The sequence below is a fragment of the Octodon degus genome, unplaced genomic scaffold (genome assembly GCF_000260255.1).
Source record: "Octodon degus isolate 3935 unplaced genomic scaffold, OctDeg1.0 scaffold00010, whole genome shotgun sequence".
Lineage (NCBI taxonomy): Eukaryota > Metazoa > Chordata > Mammalia > Rodentia > Octodontidae > Octodon > Octodon degus.
Genome location: NW_004524586.1, coordinates 29,367,907 through 29,379,816, shown reverse-complemented (window position 1 = coordinate 29,379,816; position 11,910 = coordinate 29,367,907). Strand labels below are relative to the sequence as shown.

Sequence of the window (11,910 nt, the reverse complement as noted above, 5' to 3'; positions counted from 1 at the left end):
GGAATAGAAGCTAAAGCCCAGAAGATAGGAAGCAAGGACCCATCCTAGTCTAAGTTACAGTTTCTAAAATCACAATGCCATAGGTTATTGGTGGTGAACCTATGAAACACATGTTACTTTTCATTTTATTTTTTCTTTTTCTATATTTTAGGGAAGGGTATACAGGGTATTCAGGGTCTCACTACTAGATCAGACTCGTAGTGAGTCTCCTGTTTACAGCCTCCCAAGGGTCGGGATTACAGGCATGCACCACCACGCCCAGTCTCAATCACCATCTCGGTGCACCCCAGTGGTGGAGCCAGCACCGCAGGCCCAGGGATCAAATACCTGCCTTGCAGGTGCTTTAATCCACTGAGCTATTTGGCTGGCCCTACTTTTCATTTTACATAAAAGATGCTAATATATGAATTTTCCCTAAACTAAAACCTCAGTATTGAGATTTAATTGAAATGTTGTCACTTTGCAATAAATAAATGCTTTTTTGGTTGTAGGCTGAACACTCATCTCTAAAAGGTTCACGATCACTGCCATAGGTCTTAAGGGAAGCAGTTTGTAGTACAAATGTACAGGGTAATTTGTGCATAATTTCTGGAGACATAATTCATTTAAATGTTTTGGGACAGTTGTGGTGGTATATGCCTGTAATCCCAGCACTCAGGAGGCCGAAGCAGGAAGATCACTGAGTTCGTGGCCAGCTGGGGCTACAAAGTAAGCTCCAGGCCAGCTTGAAGTATACAGTGAAACACTGTCTCAAAAAGACAAAAATGTTTTTGGGTTATACCTTCATTATACTATCAAAACCAGCATGGTAAAAAAAAAAAAAAAAACCTATTCAGTTGAAGGAATTTTTAAGCCAAATAAAGAGACTTCAGTACATTAAGGAATAGAATGAAGAGGAATTCCATCCCATTTCTTTCCAGCTTGTGGAAAAGAACTTTAGCTTTTGGTGGTACAAGTTCATGTTCCTCCATCATCACGGAAACTTTTGTGGCTAAGTATGGGAAGTACTAGTTCCATCAAAAACTGTTGGTGGTCCAGGGGAACAAACCCAGCTCAGGAGAGAGCTGAATGGTTCCAAGCTCAAAGCCCTAGTGAATAATGAATCATAACATACATTTTTCTGCCCTTCTCTTCTGCCTCACATGCTAGTGACGAGTGGGGCCTGTCTGAACTGGTTGGTGGAGGAATGGGGAGAGGCTTTCTAGGTATAATCCATAAAAACATAACCAAGAGGCAAAATTATAAATCACTTGCTCCCTCTGTGATTTTGAGGCAAGCATTTAACTATATTTATGAGGCTAAAAACTTAAAAATGTAATACTTACTATGTTCTTTTGAGCGACTGTATTCTGCAAAAAAAGAAAAGATGAATGTAATTTTCTAAATAGGTAATTTCCAGAGGCATTAATCAACATTCCCTTCCAATAAACTAATACCCACCTTTGAGTAAGAAGGGTTCAAATAAATGAACTTCTAACAATTGCAAAGCTCATATTCCAAGGAAAACTAATGATTAATCAGCTTTAAACAATTCAAGGTTTTGGGGAGGTGCATTTTTGCTTCTAAGAATTTTCCCATAGCAGTGGCAATGCCTTTACTCAAGAGATAATTTGATTCAACTTCAGGGCACTGAGTGCTCTGCATGTCACCTTCCAAGAAAAGAATATTAGTGACAAAAAGAAAGTGCCTGGGAAGCACTGTTATTTAGGAATCTAGAAACCTTCTTGATTTAATCAATGCAAAGAGTTTAAGTCACAGAGTTAGCCTTCCTATAGAGGAGTTGCCAAAGTATTCCTGTCACTGCACTAGAGCTGTCTAGGTATGTTCAAGTTCAATAACTTTTTGTTGTCATTTTGAAATAGGTTCTTCCTCATTATGTAGGCCAGGCCAGACTTGAACTAGCAGTGATCCTTCTGCCTCCCAAGTGCTAGGATTACAGGCATGTGTCATCATGCCTGGCTTCAATGACAACAATTATGTCAGTGAACTTAGCATGATGGTAATGGAGCCTTCCAGTATACCACATACATACTGAAAACCAACATGTCTGTGAAAAAGAACAATTAAATAGTTGCCCTGAAAAATGTGTTTTATATATTGAAGGATATTTATTTTCTCATTACAAATTTAGATTGATCCATCTAGTGTTAGATATGAATGACCACTTGTTTCCATTTTAGGAAATGTTTGTATACATCATTCAAAATTAAAACTTTTGTAGGTATAGCAACTTCCAGAGGATTTGCTAAGCCACAAAGAGAATATAAATGTGTTGTATTGGGAAAAAGTTCTATTTTATGTTTCTCATAAAAAATAATCTGTAACTTCAAGTTTTCTAAATTCTAAGTATTTCCAAGCATAACTTCTTCAGTGAAGAGCAGTAGAAGTCAATATCTAAACTATTCTATAATGTAAAGTATACTTTAAAAGTTCCTTTTTCCCTGTCATATAAATTACTTTTTTTTTTTTTTTCAGAACTGGGGATTGAACTCAGGACCTTGCGCTTGCCAGGGAATCGCTTATTCTACTAAGCCATCTCCTCTGCCCCTAAACTACTTCTTAAAATACAGTATTGTGCTATGATTACAGAACGGACATCTATGTAAAGTGTATGGTAGGTGTAACACAGAGATCACACATCTGAAGCAGATAATATTTTCCTGAGGAAATAATCTCAGATCATTACAGAACCTAAATAAATATGCTTAATATCAAATCCCAAGAAACAAATAAAAGTGTCCAACTTTGACATAAAACTGTACTATGTAACTAATAATTTTTAGTACTGAGGGAGTTGTATATTTAGAAATGCTTGTGGAATTCAACTCTGTAAACCACCGGTCCTCACCTGTGGTTGTACATTTGAGAGGTAAAAAATAAAACAACTTCAAGCTTGAGCCCCTAAAATTGAGACATAACTGGTTTGCGTGTGGCTTGATTCTCTGGGTAATTCTAAAATCAAGGTTGGGAAACCCTGCTGTAAATACAGTGATTATTCCTAAAATGGTGTTTCTAAATATCCAACAGATTATTTTTTATGAGAAACATGAAATTAGAAAATATTGAACAATATTAGTATTAGCTAATTTTTTGAATAACTCATGTTAGATATTTCATTTTATGAATATAAGTATTTTAAAGTACTATACCATCAAAAATACTCGTATCAAACTTGAAAAAAATGCATTTTAGAAGTTCTCAATAATTACTGAGTTATAGGGGAACATACAAGTTTTGAGGGTTTTTTTAATGTATTTGGCACAGGGTCTCACTACACAGCTCAGACTTGTAGTTATCCTCCTGTTTTCAGCTTCTTCAGCACTGGGATTACAGGCCTGTGCCATTATTCCTGGTCTCAGTGACTAGCTTAGTGTGTCCAGGGGTGGGGCTGGCATGGCCTGTGGTGCCAAGGATCAAACATCAATCCCTGCACTTGCCTAAGCACGTGCTTAATCCACTGAGCTATCTCACCAGACCTCAAGTTTTGAGTTTTGCTTTGCTTTCAGACTGGAGGAAAATAAATACTGATTATGTCTATGATAAAATTATCTAGTCACCTTGGTAACTGCTAAATGTCTTCACATCATTTAAGTCAAGAAATAATTTTTATAATATGTAGGTTTGGATCAAATTGCCCATGAAGGGATTCAGATGGTATGCTTGTGTCAATGGAAACTACTAGTTTCTATCTTCATATCCCTGATTAACCTGGAAGTGCTCAGGATCACTGCAAAAGCTCCACTTAGCAAGGACACTAACACAGCACCCAAAAGTCAATTGTGTGAGCTACAGCTTCTAATGGGAAGGACAGAATCAAACAAGCAATTCTTCATTACTTTTTTCTCAAATTCCTGTGCTATGGTTATAATTCAGCTTGAGATATAATTAATTATGCTTTTCAAAAAATCAGGGAAAATAACTGGGACAATTAAATATTAAAGGAAAACACTTTACCATCAATAGAAAAGCAGTGTCAGCATCAGTGTTATGGTACAAGACCACATTATTGGACATATTAAGACTTTCACGGACTCCAAGATGGTAGAAGAGGGAAGGCTGTCCACAATTGTCACTCATGTCCACAATGGCAATATCTGAAACGAATAATGAGAGGATATGGAGAATGATTTCATTAAGATTACCTTCTTCCATAGGGCCAGCCAGATAGCTCAGCAGATTAAAGCACCTGCTTAGGCAGGTCCAGTGACCAGGGTTTCAATCCCCGGCTTGCCCTGTTGGTCTTGCCCCTGGGGCACACTGAGATGGAGAATGACACTGGGTGTGGTGGTGTGCACCTATAATCTCAGCACTTGGGAGGCTGAAAACAGGAGGATTATTACAAGTCAGATCTGTGTAGTGAGACCCTGTACATCCTGTACTAAATACATAAAAAATAAAAATAAAAAACAAAAATAAGATTATTTTCCATAAACCAGGGAAGAAAAGCAGCAAGAATTTAAAAACAAAAATCCTCACTTTTTGAAATGTTAGAAATGTAGTATCATTTAAACAAAGAATAAAAAGTATTCTTAAAAATTAAAAAAAAAAGATGTAGTGCTGAAGAATAGACTCGGTGTTGTCAGAAATGTAAAGAATGTAATTCCAAGGGCCGGCAAGATTGCTCAGGGGACTAAGCACCTGCTTTGGCAAGCACATGCACCAAGTTCCAATCCTCAGTACCATACGCAGCTCCAGCTTCATCTCCGGGGCACATTGAGCCACTGGGTATGGTGGCACACACCTGTAATCCCAGCACTGGGGAGGGTGAAAACAGGAGGATCACTACAAGGCTGAGCTGCATAGTGAGACCCTGTAACAAATACACAAATGAAGAAAAAGTGTAATCCCAGCACTCAGGAGGCTGAGGCAGGAGGATCACCATGAGTTTCAGGCCAGGGAAGCCTACATAGTAAGTTTATGGCTAACCTGAATTACACAGTGAGCCCCTGCCTCTAAAAACAAAAACAAAAACAAGACAGAGACCTCAAAGGGGCTAGCTGTCACTTGTTTAAAAGGAACCACAGGGCCAGAGATATACCTCAGTGGCAGAAACACCTGCCTGGCAAGTGTAAGGTCCTGAGTTTGATCACTGGTACAAAAGAAAGAGAGAGAGAGAGAGAGAGAGAGAGAGAGAGAGAGAGAGAGAGAGAGAGAGAGAGAGAGAGAGAGAGAGAGAGAGAGAGGAGAGGGAGGGGGAGAGAGGGAGAGAGGAAGAGTTAGAGAATAAACCACATGTGTGCTACATGCTGAAAGAAGGACCTGTAGGAGCTGGGGTGTAGCTCAGCAGTAAAATGCTTGCCTGGCACATGGATATCATCTCTATCCTCCTTACCACAAAAAAAGAATAAAAAGGTCACAAAGCAGTGTTGAAAAGCAACCCCTGACCTCCTTTATCTCCTCATACTTTTAGATTCCCGCTGTTACTCCCTTTAGACCTATGGAGAAACTACGGCATAAGGTTTCCTAGGTAATTACTGTTTCACATAAAATGGTTATAAATGTCATCCAAATGCCAAAAGCTCATTGAAGTCTCCCTAACTTGCTCAGACAGGACTCAAACTTGTGATCATTCTGTCACAGCCTCCCAAAGTACCGGAATTAAAGGTGTGTGCCATGGTACCTGGAAAAGCACCACAGCCTTGTCCTTAAAGGTCTGGGGCGCCATCTTCAGAGGGCACCAAGGAGCTCTGAGAAGAGGGCTCTTCCGCGGAGGTATGAGGAGGCTGGGAAGGGGGCTGCCTGGGAGCCCGGGGATGAGGGCGTGGGAGTGCCCGAGAGGAGGGGCGAGGAGTCTGGGGAGGAGGGTGTCTGGGAGTCCGGGGAGGAGCACGGGGTCCAGGGCAGGGAAGCCCAGGAAGGCGGGGCTGGGCTGATGGCAGAGGAGGGTTCTGGGGAGCCTGGGAAGAAGCCAGGGTCCCAGAGAAGGGGTTGCGGGGGGACCCCAGGGAGGAGGGGTAGTGAGCCCGGGGAGGGGGAAGTCGGGGAGGGTGGCGTTGGGGAGGGTGGTGTCGGGGAGGGGGGCGTCGGGAAACCCATGGAGGAGGGGTGGGGAGCCCTGGGAGGAAGGTGCATGGGAGGGGGAGGGAGGAGGGTACTGAGGAAGAGGGACCCGGAGCATGGGGTGGGGAGTGCTGGGGTGGAGGGGAAGGGAACCCTGGGAGGGTGCTGGTAGGGGGGAGGGAGGAGGGTGCTAGGGAGGAAGGGCCCGGAAGCTGGGGTGGGAAGCGCCGGGGTGGGGCATGCCGGGGTGGGAGGTGCCGGGATGGGGGGCGCCGGGGTGGAGGGCGCCGGGGAGCCCTGGGAGGAGGAGTTGGGAGCCCAGGGAAGGGGGACACTGAGATCACTGAGAGGCGGGGTGGGGAGCTCGGAGATGAGAGTGCCGGGGAGCCTGAGGAGGAGGGCACCTGGGAAGAGGGTGCCTGGGAAGAAGGCACCAGGGAGCTGGGGGAGGAGTTCACTGGGGAGGAGGGCACCAGGGCACCAGGGGAGGAGGGGCGGGCAGTCCTGGGAAGGGGGCGCCGGGGAGCCCTGGGACGAGGGTTCCTGGAAGGAGGGTGCCAGGGAGCCCCAGGAAAGAGGGGCAGGGAGCCTGGGGTGGGGGCTGCTGGGGAACCTGTGGAGGAGGACGTTGGAGAATCCGGGGAGGGGCGGGGAGCCCTGAGACGAGGGCGCCGGGAAGGAGTGCGCCGGGGAGCCTGGGGAGGAGTGGGGAGCGCAAGGAAGAGAGCACCTGGGAGGGGTACACGTGGGAGCCTGGGGAGAAGAGGTGGGGACCCTAGGGAGGGGGCTTCTGGGGAACCTGTGGAGGAAGATGTTGGAGAAACCAGGGAGGAAGAGCGGGGAGCCCTGAGATAAGGGCGCTGGGGAAGAGTGTGCCGGGGAGCCCCGGGAGGAGTGGGGAGCCCACGGAAGGGGGCTCCTGGGAGGGCTGCACCCCGGAGACTGGGGAGAAGGGGTAGGGAACGTGGGGAGGGGGCTTCTAGGGAACCTGTGGAGAAAGGTGTCGGGAAATGCAGGGAGGAGGTGCGGGGAGCCCTCAGAGATCGCCAGGGAGGAGGGGCAGGGAGCCCAGGGAGGGATGAGGAGTGCTGGGAGGGGCTGGGAGCTCCAGGTGGGTGGTGCCTGGGAGGGGTATGCCCCGGAACCCCAGGGAGGAAGGGAGGAGAGAATGGGGATGGAGGCGCCAGTGTGCCGGGGAGCAGGGGTAAGGGAGAGCCTGGGGAGGAATGGGGAGTCCGGGGAGGGGAACGCGGAGGAATCCTGAGAAGGGTGGGGGGGCCGCCTTTATGAGTGGTGTGGAGTGACAGGAGGGGGAAGCTTGTGTGAGGTGGCAACTAATCGGCACTTGCCCTCACCTGCATCATAGAAGGCGTCAAGCGCAGCAGTAACCCCAAAGTCGAGCTCCGCGACGGGCACGGTGATGAGGCGCGCTCCCTCTGCCTCACAGGCCTGAAGCAGGCAACGAAGTGCTCCCTCCTCAGGGCAATCAATGGCGCCATTCTGGGCCCGCTCACTGTGTACATATATCACCCGCAGAGCCCGCCACTGCCAGCCCGCGCCCGCGCTCACGCCCTCTTCCACGCCGGGGCCCTCACCCTCGCCCGGACTGCTCCTCAGAGTGGCGGCGACTGCCGCCTCAGTGGCCGCCGCCGCAGCCGCCGCCGCCGCCACCACAACAGCCCCATCTGATTCCATCCTCCCAGCCTCTCCCTCACCCCTGGGCGTCAACAGGCCCTGAGGAGACTCTCTCGCCTGTCCCAGCGCTCCCACAGGCCCGGTCCCGCTGTCGCTTTCCATGTAACAGCCGGACGCCCGCTTTCTCTGTCCACCTCAGCACAAGAAATTAGAGATTGTGACCAGAAACGAGCGTTAGAGCCACAAGTTGGGGTAGCAGCGCAAGCCCGGAACCAGTCCTGACACAAAGTGAGGCACTCGGAGCGGCTGGGGACAGGAAACTGCCAACCCCTCAGCAGCTGACTGGAGCGGAGCCGGCTTGCTGCCCACCTCCAGTGCTCTGAGAAAGCCGGGGAGAAAAAGGCGGGAACTGGGGACTTCTGGGCAAGCGCAGAAGGCTTCTGCGTGGTGGGCGGGGCGACGGCGCAAGACGTGGGACTACGTCCACGCTGCCCCCTCCCCCAGCGCCTAAGCGCAAGTAGCGGAAGTGGCGGAAGTGGCGGCTCAGGCGTTTTAGGGCTTTTCTCTGTGCTTAAGTCTGACCACTGTTAGACACATTATCGCTGACAAGATAGCTCAGTGGGCTAAACACCTACTTAGGCAAGCAGAGGAATCTGAGTTTGATTCCTGTGCCAGTCCCGCTCCTGGGTGCTCTGTGCCGGCCCGCTCCTTGGTGCTCTCTGCCAGCCCCAGGACCTGCCGTGGTGACAGCGCACGTTTGTAATCCCAGTGCTGGGGTCATGGTGCCACACACCTGTAATCCCAGGGCTAGGGAGACTGAAAACAGTGAAACACTGTACCAAATATATTGAAAAAAAGAAGCAGCTTTATCTACTTCCGCCCCCCCCCAGCAAATTGGGGCTGGGGAGAATGCTCCGTGGCATAAGCGCCTGCCTGGGAAGCTCAAGTTTCCGAGTTCAATCACTCGTTCATTTTAAAAATGTAGGACCCATTAGAAATCATTGTCGATACTCCTCCCTCCTTGTCGGCCGGGAACCAGGTGTGGTGGCACGAGCCTGTAATCCTAGCTGTAGGGAAGCTGAGACAGGAGAATCACTATGAGTCTGAGCTGCATAATGAGACCCTGTATCTACATAAACAAATAAATTAGTAAGTAAATAACAGATTTTTTTAATTTTACAAATGTAGGGCCCATTAGAAATCATTGTCCAGGGTCTGGGGAGATAGCTCAGTAGAATAAGTTCTTGTCTGGCAAGTGCAAGGTCCTGAGTTCAATACCCAGTACTACCAAAAGATAAAAAATTAGTCAGAAAAAAAAGAAATAATTGTCCATACCCCTCCCTTCATGCAGTCATCAGGTCTAAGCAACCACCAATTTACTGTACATTTCAGATAAATGGAACTGTACGACAAGCAGGTATAGGGTTTCATTTGCCTGGGGTATATATTAAATGTTGGGTTTCTGGGTTGCATGGTAAATCTCTATTGCTGTTCTGTGTGCATAAGATAATTTTAAATTAAACATTTTGAATGAGATAATTGTAGGGTCATTTGCAGTTATAAGAAACAAGAGAGCTAGAGTACCTTTGACTCAGTTCTTCCCAATGGTAGCACCTTGTTAAACTATAGTACATTATCACAACCAGGACATTGCCATTGATACAGTCAAGATAGAAATAAATCATAAATCACAGCCATTCCTGTGTCTCCTTGCCCTTTCCAACTACTGACAACCTTTAATCTGTTTTCTATTTCTATAATTTTCATATTTTAAGAATGTTTCATAAATGGCACTTTCATGGATTTTTTTCATTCAGCATAATTTCTCTTGGATTGGCCCAATTTTCATTATCAGGATGTCCAACCTGTTGTGTGGATGCACCCATTTTGTTTGCTTATAGATATTCAGTTGCTCCAGTACCACTTGGAGTTGCTTTGGCCCCTTTGTTAAAAACTGGTGCTGGTGGGGCCGGGGAGATGGCTCAGTAGAATAAGCGCTTACCTGGCAAGTGCAAGGGCCTGAGTTTAATCCCTGGTCCCGCGCAAAAAAAACAAAACAAAACAAAACAAAACAAAAAACTAGTGGTGGACCAGCCAGATAGTTTAGTGGACTAAAGCACCTGCTTAGGCAGAGCGCAGCAGCCATGGTTTGATTCCCCACATGGCATGCCAGCCCCGGCCATGGGGTGCACTGAGATGGCAACTGAGACTAAGTATAGTGGTGCATGCCTGTAATCCCAGCACTTGGGAGGCTGAAAACAGGAGAATCACTACGTGTCTGGTCTATGTAGTGAGCCCCTGTAGATCCTGTACCAAACACACACACACACACACACACACACACACACACACACACACACAAATGTGGTGTGGAGGTGGGATCTATTTTTGGTTTCTCTGCTCTCTTCCATTGACTTTCTTCCTTTTACTTCTCTTCCATTGACTCCTCTGAAACACCACATACTGCTTTCATTGCTGAAGCTATATAGTAGCTCTTAATGTCAGATAGAGTAATTCCTCTTTTATTTCCTTTTTCAAGATTATTTTAGCTGTGTTAGAACTTATGCTCTTCCATATAAATTTCAGAATAGGCTTGTCTATGTCTACAAGACAAACCTTACTAGGATTTTGACAGGAACTGTAGTAAACCTAGGGATTAATTTGGAAAGACTTAACATCTTTGTTATTTTGAATCTTCTGAACTATAAACATGGTATGTATCTTCATTTATTTAGATCTTATTTCCTTCATTAGAATTTTCTAATTTTCAACACAATGGTGCTGTATACATTAAGGTTATAGTCAAATGTTTTATTTTCTTTAGTGTGATTATAAATGATAGTGTGTTTGAGTTTAGGGTCCATATGTTCATTGTATATAATACCCGACTTGCTGAGCTCAATTATCAGTTGAAGATATTTTGTTTTCTTAGAATTTTGTATGTAGACAATCATGTAATCTGCAAATAGGGACAGGTTTCCTTCTTTTTTCCAATCAGTGTGACTTTTGTTTCTTTTTATTGCTTTAGCACTCTGCTAGAACTATGTTGAAAAAGAGTAGTGAGAGTGGGCACTTTTACCTTGTTCCTGATCTTATGAGAGAAAGCACTCAGGTCTTTCACCTTGAGAATGATGTTAGTCTTACAGTTGTAGATGCTGTTTATCAAATTGAGGAAGTTTCCCTCTACTCCTAGTTTTTATTGTATATGGGTGCTGAACTTCTAAAAATATTTTAGGTATCAACTGACACAATTCTATGAGTTTTACTTCTTAGCCTGTTGATAGTATGGATTATACTGATTGATTTGCAAATGTTGATCCAGCCTTGAATACTTTGAATAAATTCCACTTGGTTGTACTGTATACTTATTTTTATATATTGCTGAATTTTATTTACTGATATTTTATTAATTTTTGCAAGTAGGTTCATGAGAAATATTGATTATTTTTAATGTTTTTGTACAGAGTCTCACTACACAGCTCAGCCTTGTAGCGATCCTCCTGTTTTCAGCTTCACCAGCACTGGGATTACAGGTGTGCGCCACCATGCCCAGACTCAGTCACTGGTTCAGCACACCCGGGGGTGGAAAAGCATGGCATGTGGTACTGGGGATCAAATCCTGGGCCCTGCACTTGCCTAAGCAGGTGCTTAGTCCACTGAGCTATCTCACCAACCCTTTGTTTTTTTTGATATTGCCTTTTCCTTTTTTGGTTACCTAGTGGTACTAGCTTCATTAAATCACTTATAAATTATTCTGTCATTTTATTTACAGGAAGGGATTGGGTAAAATTGGAGTTACTTCTCCAGATGTTTGTAGAATTCTCCAGTAAGATCATTTGGACCAGAGATTTCTTTTGAGGGTCGATTATCTACAAATGTATTTTTTTCTAATGGTTAGAGAACTATTCAGATTTTTTTTTTTTTGATGTTGAGTTTTAGTAGTTTGTGTGGTTTTCAAAGAACTGGCCCATTTATCTTTTTTTTTTTCTGAGACAGCGTCTCTTATGTAGTTCAGTCTAGCCCTGCCTCACCCTCCCAAGTACTGGGATTATAGGTGTATACCAACATGCCTGGTAGGCCCATTTATTCCAAAATGTTGAATTTATGATCATAAAGTTTATATTTATTATCCATTTAATGGTTGAAAGATGTGTTATCTTATTTCATTCTGGATGTGGTGATTTTTGCCTTATCAGTTTTGTTATTTATTCAATATAAATATTCAAGTCCACTGATGCACTTACCAAAGATATTTTTATTCTTTCTTTCTTTCCT

At 45.1% G+C, this 11,910-nt stretch overlaps 1 protein-coding gene across 1 annotated transcript in view; it reads right to left on the bottom strand.

The window, feature by feature from the left end:
• Positions 1-7,797, bottom strand: part of Map3k15 (mitogen-activated protein kinase kinase kinase 15) — a 136,022-nt gene extending 128,225 nt beyond the window's left edge. Inside the window, 4 exon segments of the mRNA XM_023709067.1 lie at positions 1,326-1,349; positions 3,955-4,094; positions 7,356-7,596; positions 7,678-7,797. Coding sequence (XP_023564835.1) covers positions 1,326-1,349; positions 3,955-4,094; positions 7,356-7,596; positions 7,678-7,797 — 525 coding nt within the window.
• Between the last annotated feature and the right edge of the window lie 4,113 nt (positions 7,798-11,910).